The sequence below is a fragment of the Callospermophilus lateralis genome, chromosome 18, assembly GCF_048772815.1.
Source record: "Callospermophilus lateralis isolate mCalLat2 chromosome 18, mCalLat2.hap1, whole genome shotgun sequence".
Lineage (NCBI taxonomy): Eukaryota > Metazoa > Chordata > Mammalia > Rodentia > Sciuridae > Callospermophilus > Callospermophilus lateralis.
Genome location: NC_135322.1, coordinates 14,925,526 through 14,940,211, shown reverse-complemented (window position 1 = coordinate 14,940,211; position 14,686 = coordinate 14,925,526). Strand labels below are relative to the sequence as shown.

The window sequence follows — 14,686 nt, the reverse complement described above, 5'->3', positions numbered from 1 at the left end:
GAGAGGACACTGCAGTGAATTTGACAGAGCAGAGTCGTGGGGCCATGATAACTTCGTCCTTTACTCTGATGGAGCCGTGGGGGCTCTGGGGAGGGAGGGGCAGGCCCTGACTTGGGGGTTCACAGGGAGTCAAGGAGACAGCCGGCTTCTGTGGTGATCCAAGTAGGAGACACTGGTCAGCAGGACTGGCAGCGGGCAGGGAGGAGAGGGCAGTGGACAGGCTGTGGCAAGATTCTGAAGGTGGACGGCCAAGGTCACCAATGAGCTGGACAGGGACATGGGAAAAACTGCTGAGGAAACCTCAGGGTCGATGCTGGAGCCGGGGACGGGGGTGAAGCGAGGTGGGTTCCAGTGGCCAGCAGAGGCCTGCCCTGGGGAGGGGGGACGAGCTCGGCCTCCTCGCAGCTCCTGGGGGCCTGGCACCTGCCTGTGGTCTGGGGTTGCTGGATGCTGCCAGCCCAGTCCTCGCAGCCACAGACCCTGCCGTTGCCCAGCGCCTCCCGGGCGGCCCAGGCTCTGCCCCTGCTCACAGCCGCACAGAGGTCCCTGTTCTGGCCATTTATTGAGGACCTTCTGCCCAGCACGAGGGAGGAAAGGAAGACGGAGGACAGAAGTCTGTCTGTCCTCCTCCCGTCCCAGCCATCCTGCCTCCTGCTGTGGGACCCAGGAGCAACAGGTCACCCAGGGACTCAGAGAGGGCGGGTGGGGGGGGATCAAGCCTGGAGCCTGGGTGTGAGTGACTCAGCCATGAGGAAGGTTCAGGAAAACAGGTCCCCGGCCGGGGCTCTGCAGCCCAGGCAGCAGTGACAACCGCTGGTGTGCGACGTTCTCAGCTGGAGGCCGCCTGGCCAGGGTCTCTGGGCTTCCGGGGTTGGTTGGGACCAATGTACTGGAGAGGCACGTGGGTGGGGGCCGTGATCCGATCGGTGCCAAGGTAGGGCTGGAGCACAGGGGGCACGAGGACGGAGCCATCCTGGGGACAGAGGAGGCCTCAGGACACTGCCCTGCCCAGCCGGCCCCCTCCCTGGCGCTCGGGCTGGACCTGCACCTTCTGCTGGTTGCTCTCCAGGAGGGCGATGAGGAGGCGCGGCACCGCGCAGGCCGTGGCGTTCACCTGGGGAGAGACGGCTCAGACCCGGCCCCTCGCCCCGGACCCCTCGCCCTGGCCGGGAGGCCGCTGGGGCGGCTCTGGGCGGGCGGCCCTCACCGTGTGCGCGAACCGCAGCTCCCCGGCCTCGGTGCGGAACATGATGTGGAGGCGGCGGCTCTGGAAGTCAGTGCAGTTGGAGGCGCTGGAGACCTGGGGGTGGGAGGGGGCTGAGAAGGTGGCCACAGGGGCTGGCCTGTCCTCCCGCGCCCGCCTGAGGGCTCACCTCCCCAAAGCGGCCTCGGCCGGGCATCCAGGCCTCAATGTCGAACTTGCGGTAGGCAGGAAGGCCCAGCTCCTGGGTGGGCATGTCCAGGACCCTGCGGCCAAGGGCAAGGCCTGAGGAAGGCTGAGGGAGCAGCAGAGGCCACGGAGGACAGAGGGCAGCAGACGGAGGACAGGCAGTGGCAGAGGGGAAGGGGTGGGCAGTGGTGTGGGAGCGGGTGGCACAGGAGGAGGGCCGGGCGGGGGACTGGTGGAGGGAGAGAAGGCCGAGCCCCGCAGCCACCTCCCCCAGGAGCACCCAGCTCTATAACGGTCACCCGGAAAAAAGTGCCTTTCTCAGCTTTAGGGACACGGGGACAGTGACGCCTGGGTCCTCCCTTTTCTGCCTGCTTTCCACTGGGTGGGAAAGAGGCGTCCTGGGCCTGCAATGGAGGCAGGGCCCTGGGGACGGGAGCAGCCAGGCCCCGTCTGCTCCGGGGAAGGAGGACAGAGACAGACAGACGTCCTGGACGTGGTCCTGTAAGCCTCACTCAGGAAAAGGAGCAGAGGGGGCTCCAGATGGGGGCACCAGCAGGTCCTTGTCCTCCTCAGCCCCGCCCTCCGCCACCCCCCAGAAGTGGCCCTCTCCGCACCGGAAGTGCAAGCCCAGCTCCGTCAAGATCTCCACCTGAAGGGACAGGAAGTCCTCCAGCAGCCGCGAGCTCTGCTCCAGCCCGGGGCCTGTCACTCCAAACATCTCCACCTGGGGCAGGGAGGGCACAGGGGTCAGGAGGCCAGGGGGGAGGGCACAGGGGGCAGGAGGCCAGGGTTGGGTGGGTGACACCCCTGCACAGTGCCAGCTGTGCCGACCTTGGTGAAGTGGTGCACGCGGTACAGCCCCCAGGGCTCCTTCCCCGTGTCCGTCTCGGGCCGGTAACAGGTGCTGGAACAGACCATCCTGGTGGGGAACAGGTGCGGTCAGACCAGGCAGGGCAGAGTGAACATCACAGGTTGGGTAGGGTCTAAAGGAACTGAGTGTCACCTGACTGGCAGGTCAATGACAGCCACAGTGTGGTCCATGAAGTAACCTGGGAGGAGAAGGGGGCAGGATGGGGTCAGCCAAGGCTGCAGCCACCCACAGGGTGACATTCAGAAAGGCATTCCTCTGGAAGCAATGCCAGGTCAGAGTATGTGGCTGGACTGTCACTGTTCTGTTGAGCAGTAAACAACCTACACAACTGTACATGTTGGGCCTTGTCCTGGGCAAGCTTCCCCCATCACTGTGTGTCCCCTGACAATCCTGCCATTCCTCACCGCTCCATCCGGGTAGGCGCTCACCTGCGAGCCCGACCTCAGCCGTGCCAGCCAAGTTGAGGTCTTCGAAGCGGGAGGGGTCAATGTTGTAAATTTGGGACGGGGTGGCATTTGGCGTCATCCCACAGCCTTCCTGGGGGAAGGCCATGGGGTCAGGCAACCTGGGTCTCCCCTAGTCCAAAGTCACAGCCCCTGGTCCCCCACAGAAGCATCAGGAATCACCCTGGCCTCCCAGTTATGGCCTGACCCCCTGGACTCAGCCCTGGGCACTGTCCTCAGGGGGGCTGCTGGTCCCCTGCCTCGGGACCCCCACACAGGGCCTGCACCCAGGGCTTCACTCACGAACACGGCTCCTCGGAGAAGGTCTGGCACCGTCATGGGGGTGAAGCCCTGGGGGGGTGGTAATCGCGTCAGGATCCCCGCAGACCCAAGCTCAGTCCAGAGGAGGGACATTGCAGAGTGAGCCGGTGGCGCCCCTTGTCACCCCCAAGCCCACCCCACTGCAGGGAACTGCTGAAGGCCTGAGCAGGGGCCTGGGCCGGGTGTCCCCGTGCTGGGGCTCTCGGCTGCAGTCCCTTCAGCTCCACTTCCCCCTGGTGGTCCCACCCGGGGCGGCTGGAGCTGTCATTCACAAGCACAGGTTTGACTGTGCCCTCCCCAGTGCCCTCAGGAGAGGGCCAGTCCCTCGCCAGAGCCAACACCCCTGCAATCAGCCCGCTGCCCCAGGCTCCCCAAACCCTCCACGTACAGGGGCAGCGAGAGGCAGGGCTACAGTGCAGCTGCCCAGCAGTCCAGGGCTCACGTGGCCTCCCCCGCCAGGCCTCGACCTCCCCGTCTCTAACGCGGGGTGACAGCACTCGCTCATTGGGTAATCACAGCAATTAAGTCTGTCCAAGTGCAAGAGGGCTCCCAGAACGGCGACTGCTGCCGGGCACCCTGAGTCCCCCAGGTGGCCCTCCCCTCCTGGCCCGTACCCGGGAGACCAGCTTGTTGAGGGTGAAGTTGACCAGACCGTGCTGCAGAAGGGCCCCTGCCCCGCGGAGGTAATAGGAACGGTGGCCGGACACGTGGGACAGGCGCCTGGGGGACAAAAGACAAGTGGGTGCACATGGGCCAGGGCTGGTGGGGGGGGCTCGGCGCCTGGGGAGGCCCAGCTGCCAGGCAGGCTGGCATCAAACATTCATGCTGGGCAGGGCCCCGGGCAGGAGCGGCTGCCAGCTGCCAGGTGGGGACGGCAGGTGCAGGGACAGGGCCTCACTTCTGACGGATGATGTCGAGCTTCTCGCCAATTTCCAGGTGGCCCCGGGGTTGGAAGGAGAAAGCTGGATGTGGGTGGAAAGCAGAGGGGTGAGGGGGAAGGAAGGGTGGGGGGAGGAGGAGGGTCCGGGAGGAGGGAGAGCGGGTGGAGAAAGGGAGGGGAGGGGAGGCCAGCGAAGGAAGGGGGGAGACCAGCTGGGTGGGACGCAGGGGGATGGGGGAGGGGGGAGGGCTGGGGGAAGCGGGGCAGGGGTGGAGGAGGGCAGGGGAAAGGCTGGGGAGAAGAGCTGAGGAACAGGGACATGGAAGGACAGGGAAGCACAGGAAGGGAGAGTGAATCAGGCAGGGGGAGAGCGCAGAGGCAGGGAGGGGTGATGGGGGAGAGGGAGGGGGGATGGGGTGGGGGAGGGGTGTAGGTCTGGGGGAGGGGAGGGGGAAGGAGCTGACAACTGACAACTGCCCAGACACCCAAGCCCTCAAGACGGGAAGACGTGCTGCCCCCCCAAGCGCCCGGCCCAGACAGCGCCCTGGGCCTGGGGCATGGCCCACCTGGCTTTTCCCCGACTACGTGGAGCACTTGGGCCTGGCTCTCATCCCCGATGGGCTGCAAGGAGACAGGGTGTTGCGGGGGGCGGCCTGGGGGCTGGTCCTCCCTCGCCACCCAGCACGGCACTCACGGCGTCTGGGTGGGTCTGGTTGGGCAGCCTCAGCGCCCGCACGTAGAACCGCTCCTCGAGCTGGGTCTCCCTGGGGTACAGGGGCGCAAGCTTCTTCCGGATCTCCCGGCCACGTGCCCGTAGACCCTGGTATTGAGGGTCCTGGGGAGGGAAAGGGGGTCAGCCCAGGACAGAGTGGAGTCCCCCAGCCAGTTTGACCTCAGTCCTCCCGCAGGGTCTATGGGACACTTCTTTTGGCCCCGCATCCTGAGCCGCCTTTCAGGAACCTCCCCCACCGCACAGCAGCTCCCGGGCTGAGGCTCACATCTGGACCCTGGGACATCCTATTGCTCTGGCCACCGGGACAGGCTCAAGACGGACATGTGACCTGAGATGAACTCATGAGACCGACCCGACCCCAGGACCTGGCTGGAGCCACCAGGACTGTGTGCCTGACCCCTCGTCCCCTTCCCCAAGGGGACGATGCTGGGCTGGGGACCAGGAAAGCACAGCAGCCACACCTGAAGGCGGCTTCGGAGTCTCAGGAGTCGAGGAGCTGGGCTCTCCCCCGAACCACTACCACCATGGTGCCTCCCTGCCCACCCACCAGGCCGAGGTGGACGCCCTGGGTACCTGCTGCACTTGGCTGCTGTCCTGCTTCACCTGGTGGAAAGAGATGGGGGATTAGCAGGATCAACTTGCAGGGTGAAGGTCAGCCGAGGCCAAGGGGTCTGAGCTCTGCTGTCACTGCTCCGCTGGGGCCTTCCCCCAGTTTCTGCTGGGAGCCACAGAGGCCAGGCGACAGTGACCACACCTGCGGCTGTGTTTGTTTATTTATGTGTTTTTCATTTGGGGCATACCTTAGTTTTCTCGGGGGGGGCTCTACCACTGAGCCACGTCCCCAGCCCTTTTTACCTTTTAGTTTGATTCTTGCTAAGTTGCCAAGCCTGGCCTTAAACTTGAGATCCCCCTGCCTCAGTTTCCTGAACATCTGGCATTGCAGTGTACGTGAGCGGCCGGCTGCAGCTGCATTTGTTACCTGCCCCTCCTGCCAGGCTCTGGGTGACAGGCCTCACATGACCTTACCTCACGGCCACTCTGTGAGGCCGGCGCAACGTGATCCCCATTTGGAGATGAGGAAGCTGAGGCTCAGGGAAGGAAAAGTCTGAGAATGTGGACCCAGAGGCCTGCCCCCAAGGGCCCTGGATGTTCTGAACTTTCCATGATCCAGAGCAGCTAAGGGCATCAACAGGTGCGGGTCTAAACGCCAAGGTGCCCACCAGTGCTGTGCCCTCAGGCCAATCTCTTGCCCTCTCTGGGCCTCAGTCGCCCCATCTGTGAGGTGAGACGATGGCAGGCCCTCCCTGGCAGGGAGCCGGGCAGCTTCTCCCTGAACACTGCGGTGAGCTCCGCTGTCTGTGGCCACCTGCCTCATGCACAGCCCAGGGCCCTGCACAGGGAGGTGGAATCCCCGGGGGGCGAGGTCTCTCCAATTCCTGACTGCAGGACTGAGGCACATCTGCCTCTGGGGCCTCAGTCTCCCCAGATGAAACCCTGGGCTTGCACTGTTCCTGTCGCAGAGCTGCTGCCCGGATGAGGAATCTGGGCAGCACCGGCCAGTGCCTGGTGCGCACTGAAGGCTCTGTAATGTCTGCAATGCAGGGGACGGGACCCCGGGCCTCGTGCACTCTACCACTGAGCTGCAGCCTGCTGTGGCAGAACCTCTTGGTTTCCTAACTCGGGATCCCTGCTTTCCCCTTCCCCATGGAACCTGCTCCGCTGGGCCCTCCCCAGGCAGTCGATGGTGCATCCAGCTGAGGCCGACTCGGAGCAGCCTAGGCGGGCAGCAGGGTCTCCATCCCTCTGCTGATGACGGGTGTGGGGTGGGGCCTGGCCCAGGAGACTGAGGGGTCTCTGCTTAGGGAACCGTCTCCCTGCTCCTGGAAAAGGCATCAGGCCAGAGAAGTCTATTTCCTCCCCTGGCGGAGTCAAGCAAGGTGATGGCGCACTGTGGCAGCCACCATGGAGCTGGGACAGAGACCGAGGGCAGGCAGGGCACCGATGCTGAAGGTGCAGAGGGACCAGGGCCTGGCAGGACGCGGGGAAGAGCTGCTAAGTCACCCCTAGGGATGCCGGGTCCTGGCCACTGTTGTCAAGCGCCTGCACTGGGAGGGACCCTCACTGCCGCTCCCCACCTGCTCAGGGCCCATGCTCACCAGCAGGGCCCGCACGGCCTCTGTCACAGCCTCCTTCTCTGCCTCCAGGCTCCGGATCTGCTCCCGCAGCTGCCTCAGCTCCTGCCACACTGCAATCTGGGGGTGGACGCGGGACAGAAAAGGTGAAGCCCTGGCTCCTCTCTGCGGCCTCGCCCTGCTGGTCACCTGGCCCGGGGGTGTTCCCGGGCAGAGCCCCCGCTGTCCCCAGCAGCCTTTCTCCCCACCCCCACTCAGAAGGGACCTGATGTTTTGGTGGCCCGTGGCGCCCCAACGAAGACAAAGCTCCATCCTCCCTGGCAGCTGCTCTTGTCCGCGTGACCAAGACATGGACGTGCCTGTGACTCTTGGGTCACCTCCCTAAAGATAAAGACCCCACCCCGGACTTTCTTTTGCTCAATCCCCTTGGATTAGGCCATGGACCCGGAGAAGGGCCGACCCCTGCAGAAACCGATTCCAGGCTTAAGGAGTGACCCAGAGTAACGGGTGTGGACTGCGCGTCAGTGTCCCCTGACCCAGGTTTTTTGGTTTTTGGTACTTACTGGGGACTGAACCCTGAGGTATTTACCGCTGAGCTACATGACCAGCCCTTTTTAAAAATTTTGAGGTCTCACAAAGCTGCCCAGGTTGGCCTCAAACTTGGGGTCCTCCAGCCTTAGCCTCTGAGTCACTGGGATCAGACATGCACCACTGCACCCAGCCTGGGTCCCCGGTCCCCAAAATTCACGTGAAAATCCTAAATGTCAACGTGAAGGTATTAGAGGTGGGGCCTTTGGGAAGTCCTGAGGAGTGCAGTTAGTGCCCTTGTAAAAGGGATCACAGAAGCTCCCTCCCCTCCCACCAAGAGGACGTGGAAGATGACATCTAGGAACCAGATACCAAATCTGCTGGTGCCTTGATCTTGAACTTCCCAGTCTCCAAAACTGAGAAACAAATTTGTTTATATAAGCCCCCAGGTCTGTGTGTTGTTACAGCATCCCAGACTACTGCCATTTAGAAGTGTACGGCTGAGTGAGGTTAAGTACACTGCTGGGGTGTACTTACATCCAGCTCTAGAGTGGCTCCATTTTTCCCAACTGAAACCCTTGAACAGGGACTCCCCATCCCAGCCCTCACCCCAGGCCCGGTCTCTGTGAAGTATTCCAGGCATTTCACAGAAGTAGAACGGCTGGACCACGTGGTAATTCTGTATTTAACTTTTTGAAAACTGGCAACAGGACTGTGGCAGCTCACTGTTTTACACTTCTATCTGTGTTGTGGAGGACTCTAATTCCTCCTAACATGATTCTTGACAATGTTTATTTTTCTGCCCCCCCACCCCGTGATGGAGAAATGGAAAATGCTCTCTCTACCCTGAGCTCCACCCCAGTCCTATTTTGTTCTTAAACAGCCATCCTAAAGGGCATCTGTCCACTTTCTGCTTTTATAACAGAATACCAGAGGCTAGGTCATGTATAACAGAAAGCAGTCATGATTCCAGAGGCTGGAAGTCCAAAATCAGATGACAGCATCTGTCGAGGGCCTTGAGCTGTGGCACAACTTGGCAGGAAAGTGGAAGGGCGAGTGGGTGTGAGTGAGACAAACAGGAGCGGTGGCCTGTCTTTATAAACACCACTCTCAAGGGCTGGGGCTGGGGCTCAGTGGTAGAGCGCTTCCTCACACATGTGAGGCCCTGGGTTTGATCCTCAGCACCACATAAAAATAAATAAGCTAAATAAAGAAATTGTGTCCATAGATAACTAAAAATATTTTAAAAACCCACTCTCAAGTCAGGCGCAGTGACTCACGCCTGTAATCCCAGCCGCTCTGGAGGCTGAGACGGGAGGATTACCGGTTCAAAGCAAGCCTCAGCAACAGGGAAGCACTAAGCACTTAAGTGAGACCCTATCTCTAAATAAAATACAAAATAGGGCTGAGGATGTGGCTTAGTGGTTGATTGTCCCTAAGTTCAATCCCAGGTACGCCCCCCCCCCAAAAAAAAAAACCAAAAAAACAAAAAAACAAACTTCTCTCAAGATAACTGACCCATTCTGGAGGGAAAAGTACTAATCCCTCTTAATGTCATCGCCTCTGGAAGTCCCCCACCTCTTAACGCTGTTATACTCAGGATCAGTTTGCACCATGAGTTTTGGAGGGAACAAACCACATCCAGATCATAGCAGGGTCTAATCAATCACTTTAAAAACAAAAGAGAATTAAAAAACAAAAAATTCTTCACACATGCTAAGAGCAGAAAACTTTGGTTTCAACTGTGGGTGTGTGAAATGTATTTCTTACTTTTGGCCACAAAGACTGGAAAACCCTACCAAAGATTGGGACACTCTAAGTTACCTTCCATTACGCACTGGCTCTTGTAAACACTGGTCCCTCCACTTGGAACACACCTGTTCCCTCAATTTCTGGATCTCACGCAATCCACTGATCTTTACCTAATGCCACCCACCTCCTGAGCCCTCTCAGGCATGCTCTACTTTGCCTCCACAGCACTTATCACAGATTATAATTACGTACTTATAACTGTATGTGAAATACTTCTTTTACTAGACTGAACTCGGATCATCTTACTCATGGGAGAGAATAATGGAGCAAAGACTGGATTCTGGAGTCAAGACAACACAGGTTTGGGGCTGGGCTTGTAGCTCAGTGGTAGAGCGCTTGCCAAGCACATATGAGGCACTGGGTTCGATCCTCAGCACCACATATAAAATAAAATAAAGGTATTGTGTCCAACTACAACTAAAAATTTTTTAAAAAATGAAGCTGGGGATATAGGGCAGTTGGTAGAGTGCTTGCCTCGCATGCACAAGGCCTGGATTCGATCCCCAGCACCATTAAAAAAAAAAAAAAAAAAAAAAAAAGGAGAAGAAAAAGAACACGACACAAAATTCCCAACGTCATGATCTTGGGTAAGTTCACCTCTCTGAGCCTTAGTTTCCCCTCTGATGTAATCAGGGAAATAACAGCACTTAGTTCATAGGGCTGTTGCAAAATTAAGTGAGGCTAAAGTCTAAAAACCATTTAGAACAAGCTAGTAAAGAATCCAAGAAAGGCTGGTAAGACTTGGGGACCTCTTTATATTCAGCCCATCACTAGAGATACGGTGACCCTGGGTCTAGTTTCCTAGCCTGTAATGCTATACAAGTGCGAGTGACGTTGGTATTCATTCACCGCCTTTTCTCAAGGCCTGGAACACTGAAACGCAGTAGGCGCTGCTTAAAACACCTGCTCAATGAAACCATTCACTCATTCTTTGGTTTGGAACCAGGGACTAAACCCAGGGGCACTCACCACTGAGCCACATCAGCTCTGCTTACGTTTCTGGGATAGGGTCTTGTTAAGTTGATTAGCACCGTGCCAAACTGCTGAGGCTGGCTTTGAACTCGCGATCCCCCTGACCTCCCCGCCGCCAAGCCGCGGGGATCGCAGGCGTGCACCACCGCGCCCGGGGAACCGTCCTTTCTTAAACTCTATTCACCTGCTCGTTCCTCGCTCTCCCCAAGAGCTTCACCCCTCATCCCCATCTGACTCACACCCCGTCCCTAATTTTTCTTTGCGGACTTAGAGCAAGCCCGGCGAGAGGCTGGACTACAGAGTCAATTCCGAGAGCACAGTGGGTACCCCGCGCACATTACGAAACAGACGCAAGATGGCACAGAAGGCATCTTTGGCATATAGTAAGGTCTTAGCATACAGCAGGGACAAGCGCCACATAAGTGAGTGCCAAGCACAACGTACTGGCTCAACTCGAAAAGAAACTAAAAATTCCCGCAAATAGCTGCCCCCGGCGCCCCCTAGCCACCGAAAGCACGTCTTGCAAGCCCAGTCAGCCGGCGCAAGCGCACTCACGATCGCGGGCAGGTCAGCCGGCCGCAGCTCCCCCTTGCGGAGGTCCAGGGCACGCGCGACCTCTTCTGGGCATGCGCACAGAGGCTCCATATCCAGCTGAGGGAGAGCGCTGTAGCCCTCGCGCGCGTGCTCGTACAGGAGGTTCCGGTCTCGTTTCTCTGCAGCGAAACTCCTCCTTGGGTTCTGGCTGGAGACACAGTTTCCCTGGGGCCGAAGCCCTCGACGAGCCAACAAAGGCCACAAACGCCGAGCCATGGACGCAGCCATCTTGGACTGGGAACAAAGAGTCACGCACTCTTTATCCCGCCCACTCCGCATTTACACCAATTAAAAAGCAGCTCTACTGCTCGGGATGAGCCAATCAGACTCTGGAAGACATTATCTTTCCAGTGCTTAAAAACTGTTCAATGGGGAACGTGGACTGGGATAGACTCTTCTGTTGTCCAATCATCGTCTGAGCCCCACCCCGTCAGGGACGAACGAGCCAATCACTGCCTCGGTAGCACCCGGAAAGGGCTTGAGCACTGTTCAGCGTGTCTGCAGACGGTGCGAGGGTCGGTGAGGTCAGTGCTGTCCTTAGCTCCTGCCAACCTCCCCGGCCCAGTTTCTCCTTTCCTTCTGCATGCGGACGAGGGCGTCTGGGTCCCGGGGATCCTGGTCAGAGCGAGGCTAAATTTGCGAAAGGACTCTGGCTGTGTGGTTAGACCTTTAGAGGAGGCTCCTTAGGTTCTGAGAGCGGGACTGGGAGAGTCTGACACCTTTTGCGACTACGGCCACTTTATCCTCCTTTCTGAGTCTCTTAATCCCTAACACAGGGACGCACCAAGCGGCGGCATGTCCTGGTCTCATCTTCTCCGTGGTCTCAACATGTCCCTAAGTCGTGGTAAGTTGGGGGCTTGGGCTGCAGGGACAGAGTTCTCCTCTTTGGGACTTGCGCGCCTCTGTCAGAGCCCCGATGGAATCAGTGAGTTTAAATCAGTACGTACCTGGTCCGCTTTTGGCGGGGCTGTGGGTGCAAGAGCAAGAGGTGGTGGGAGGTAGACGCACTGATATTTACTGTGACTATTAATTCCAGTCATGCCCCGCATAACGACGTTGAGGACCATACGCAGTGGTGATCCCATTAGATTATATTGCCCGGTGATGTCCTAGCCTTCTTAGTTTAAGAACAACATAAGATCGCACAACAAGGAAATTGGCTACCATGCTGGGCGCTGTGGCATACACCTGTAATCCCAGAGACTTGGAAGGCTGAGGCAGGAGGATTGTGAATTCAAAGCTAGCCTCAGCAATTTAGCGAGGCCCTGAGCAATTTACTGAGACTCTGTCTCAAAATAAAACATAAAAAAGGAAGGGATGTGGCTCAGTAGTTGAGCACCCCAGGTTCAGTCGTTTGTACCAATGGGAAGAATAAGTGGCCAATGTCTTCTCACTTAAGTTCACCTGACTATATTTATTCCTTCTGCAAGTTATTATTAAATACCTCTCATGGGTTAGACATCCAAGCAAGGCCTTTAGCCATTCATTCAATTGATGTTTATCTTGAGCCTACTTAGGTGCCAAGCACTGAAGGAACTTCTCAGGCATCCTGCCCTCTGAGGCATTTCATTCACCTATTTACTGTGCCCACTTTTCTTAAGCCCCTCTGTTTGCCATTCCCCGAGGATCACAAAGGTGGGCAGGACAGGCCTGCTCCCTGCCTTGGGAATCAGAGCTAGCTGGAAATGCATTGATTCGTGGGAGTTTCATACACACTACTGAGGAGGAGACATGGTCATAGTGCCCAGGATGCAGATGAGGAAACCGAGGCACTGACAGGCCAAGAATCTTGCTCAAGGACTCATCACTAGTCAGTCACTTCTAGAAACGACTCATTCCTTTTGAGGATTCTACTGTCACTTTTTTTTTTTAAGTTATAAATGGACATATTCCCTTTATTTTACTTATTTATTTTTCTATGGTGCTGAGGATCAAACCCAGTGCCTCACATGTGCTAGCTAGGCAAGCACTCTGCCACTGAGCTACACAGCCCTCTACTGTCACTCTTACAGAAGGAGACACGGGAGTTGACAAAAGATCGAGGGCCTGCTGGATATGGAATATGAAGTTGTGCTGCTGATGGGGCATCTATGCTAGTGACAGAGAGGAAGAGGAGGTGGATAGATGTATGACACTGTAACCTCAGCCCACTGCTGATTGCTGCTATGTCTGTATCATTGGGGCCAAGACATAGTAGGTGCTCAGTGAAATTTTGTTTCTGAGAAGCCAGTTGTCTTTGAAATTTCTTATATTGTACATCGAGTCTATGAGTAAATCCTGGTGGTCTTTATTAGAAATATATCTACCTCCCCTACCACCTGCCTTTTCTTAGACTACACCACAGTCATAATGGTCTCTGCTCTGTTGGTGTTGGGGACCTGGCTGGAGCGGCATGAGAAAATGAGCCAGTGGGCAGAGAAGTAATGGGCAGATTGTACCTTGTGGGTCACCTTTCCCTGATGGTGATGGAGCCACCTCAGGGATCTGAATAGGGTAGGGATATGAGCTGACTTGCGTTCCGACTCCCCCTGGTTGCGTGTTTAGGAGCAGACGGCAGATGCAGGGAGACCTGGGAGAGGGGAGGTGCGATTAGCCCAGGCTGAGGACGAGGCTGGGGCAGACTCAGATGGGCGTGGGCAGGAGGGAGAGAGCTGGTGGTTTCTGACCTGAGGTGAAGGCAGAACTGCCAGGGTGTACCCACAGGTTGGGCAGGAGTGTGAGAGGAGGGTCACAACACCTCCAGGAATACCCAGCGGCAGCGATGGCACAGTGTCTGTCCCTGCAACACGGTGTAAGTGCTTGTGCTCCGTGTCACCATGTCTAAGCAGCATTCAGATGAGCCCCTTCTTGGAAGGATATTATGAGTTAATTTATGTAAAATGCTTAAAACAATCTCATGGGAGGTGGTTGCTCAATAAATAGCTGTCATCACTGTTGTCCCTAATGCCCCCAGAGGTAAGCCAGTGCGATGCCAGGACACCAGCGTGGAGTTAGGATGCCGTCATCTGTGTGCTGGGGTGGTAACCCCTTTCCACTCTCCCCGCTGTGTCTTTCCAGGCCTGGCCCTGGTACCCCAGCTCTGCGCCACCCGCCCCATGGCTACACTGAACCAGATGCACCGTCTGGGGCCCCCAAAGCGGCCACCCCTGCGCCTGGGCCCCACGGAAGGCCGGCCGCAGCTGAAGGGCGTTGTTCTGCGCACGTTCATCCGCAAGCCCAAGAAGCCCAACTCAGCCAACCGCAAGTGCTGCCGTGTCCGGCTCAGCACAGGCCGCGAGGCTGTCTGCTTTATCCCCGGGGAGGGCCACAACCTGCAGGAGCACCACGTTGTCCTTGTGCAGGGCGGCCGCACCCAAGACCTGCCGGGAGTCAAGCTCAAAGTTGTGCGGGGCAAGTATGACTGTGGCCACGTGCAGAAGAAGAAGTGACCAGCCAGTGCGCTGAGGCCTGGGCACCTGCAGAACAGGGACGTTCCTTGTGGGATCTCCAGCGGGTCCTTCAAGGTCAGCTCTTCCTGTTCTAGAGGCAGCTGGCCCTGGGTTCAAAGCCCAGCTCTGCCTCTTCCTTCAGGACCACCATAGCCCGTAAGGTTCCCTGGGTGCTGTCAGCACCCTTGGCTTCCGTGTTTAGAGTTGGCCTGAGGGGCCTCTTCTGCTGGGAAGCACACAGGTCCCCACGGTTGTGATGCAAACCGTCCCCACCTTTGTGCAGCATTTGCCTTCTCACTGCGGCCCTGGCAGCTGCCATCCTCTCTGGGCCTCAGTTTGCTCTTCAAAAAAAATAATCCCATTTGCAGTTTCATCTGGTGAAGATTAAACTACATGCCTCTGTGTACAGTGCATGTGTGTAGGGCTGTTTTAAGCTTTGAAGTCAAATAGGCGGCACTGAAACCCTTTCCACGGGTTGAGCAAGGGGCAGGGCACAGACAGCCCCACCCTCGAGCGTGGGCACCTGGGCAGTGGCAGCCATTGTAGCACTGAGGTCGAAGGGTGCTGAAAGGGTTTAACAGC

At 57.7% G+C, this 14,686-nt stretch overlaps 2 protein-coding genes across 2 annotated transcripts; one reads left to right on the top strand and one right to left on the bottom strand.

Annotated features, from left to right (window-relative positions):
* Window positions 1-41: 41 nt before the first annotated feature.
* Sars2 (seryl-tRNA synthetase 2, mitochondrial) lies at window positions 42-10,938 on the bottom strand. Its single transcript, XM_076837448.2, has 16 exons — window positions 10,638-10,938; window positions 6,795-6,890; window positions 5,212-5,241; window positions 4,600-4,740; window positions 4,472-4,526; window positions 3,924-3,987; window positions 3,640-3,745; window positions 3,008-3,055; window positions 2,690-2,798; window positions 2,394-2,439; window positions 2,222-2,309; window positions 2,005-2,114; window positions 1,374-1,467; window positions 1,208-1,300; window positions 1,049-1,114; window positions 42-973 (listed from the first exon to the last, which is right to left on the bottom strand). Exons 1-16 carry the CDS (start codon window positions 10,902-10,904, stop codon window positions 830-832), a joined length of 1,557 nt encoding a protein of 518 aa, XP_076693563.2. The 5' UTR covers window positions 10,905-10,938; the 3' UTR covers window positions 42-829.
* A 193-nt stretch (window positions 10,939-11,131) lies between these two features.
* Mrps12 (mitochondrial ribosomal protein S12) lies at window positions 11,132-14,515 on the top strand. The gene is made up of 3 exons (XM_076838500.2): window positions 11,132-11,200; window positions 11,453-11,520; window positions 13,734-14,515. The coding sequence occupies exons 2-3, from the start codon at window positions 11,472-11,474 to the stop codon at window positions 14,102-14,104; spliced, it is 420 nt and encodes a 139-aa protein (XP_076694615.2). The 5' UTR covers window positions 11,132-11,200; window positions 11,453-11,471; the 3' UTR covers window positions 14,105-14,515.
* The last annotated feature ends 171 nt before the right edge of the window (window positions 14,516-14,686 follow it).

Coding starts and splice junctions, on each gene's coding strand:
- Sars2 (XM_076837448.2), bottom strand. CDS start 10,904: ATGGCTGCGTCCATGGCTCGGCGTTTGTGGCCTTTGTTGGCTCGTCGA. Junction 4,741..5,211: donor ACAGCAGCCAAGTGCAGCAG/GTACCCAGGGCG, acceptor TTCCCTCCCCAG/GACCCTCAATACCAGGGTCT. Junction 974..1,048: donor TGGAGAGCAACCAGCAGAAG/GTGCAGGTCCAG, acceptor CTCTGTCCCCAG/GATGGCTCCGTCCTCGTGCC.
- Mrps12 (XM_076838500.2), top strand. CDS start 11,472: ATGTCCTGGTCTCATCTTCTCCGTGGTCTCAACATGTCCCTAAGTCGT. Junction 11,521..13,733: donor CAACATGTCCCTAAGTCGTG/GTAAGTTGGGGG, acceptor GTGTCTTTCCAG/GCCTGGCCCTGGTACCCCAG.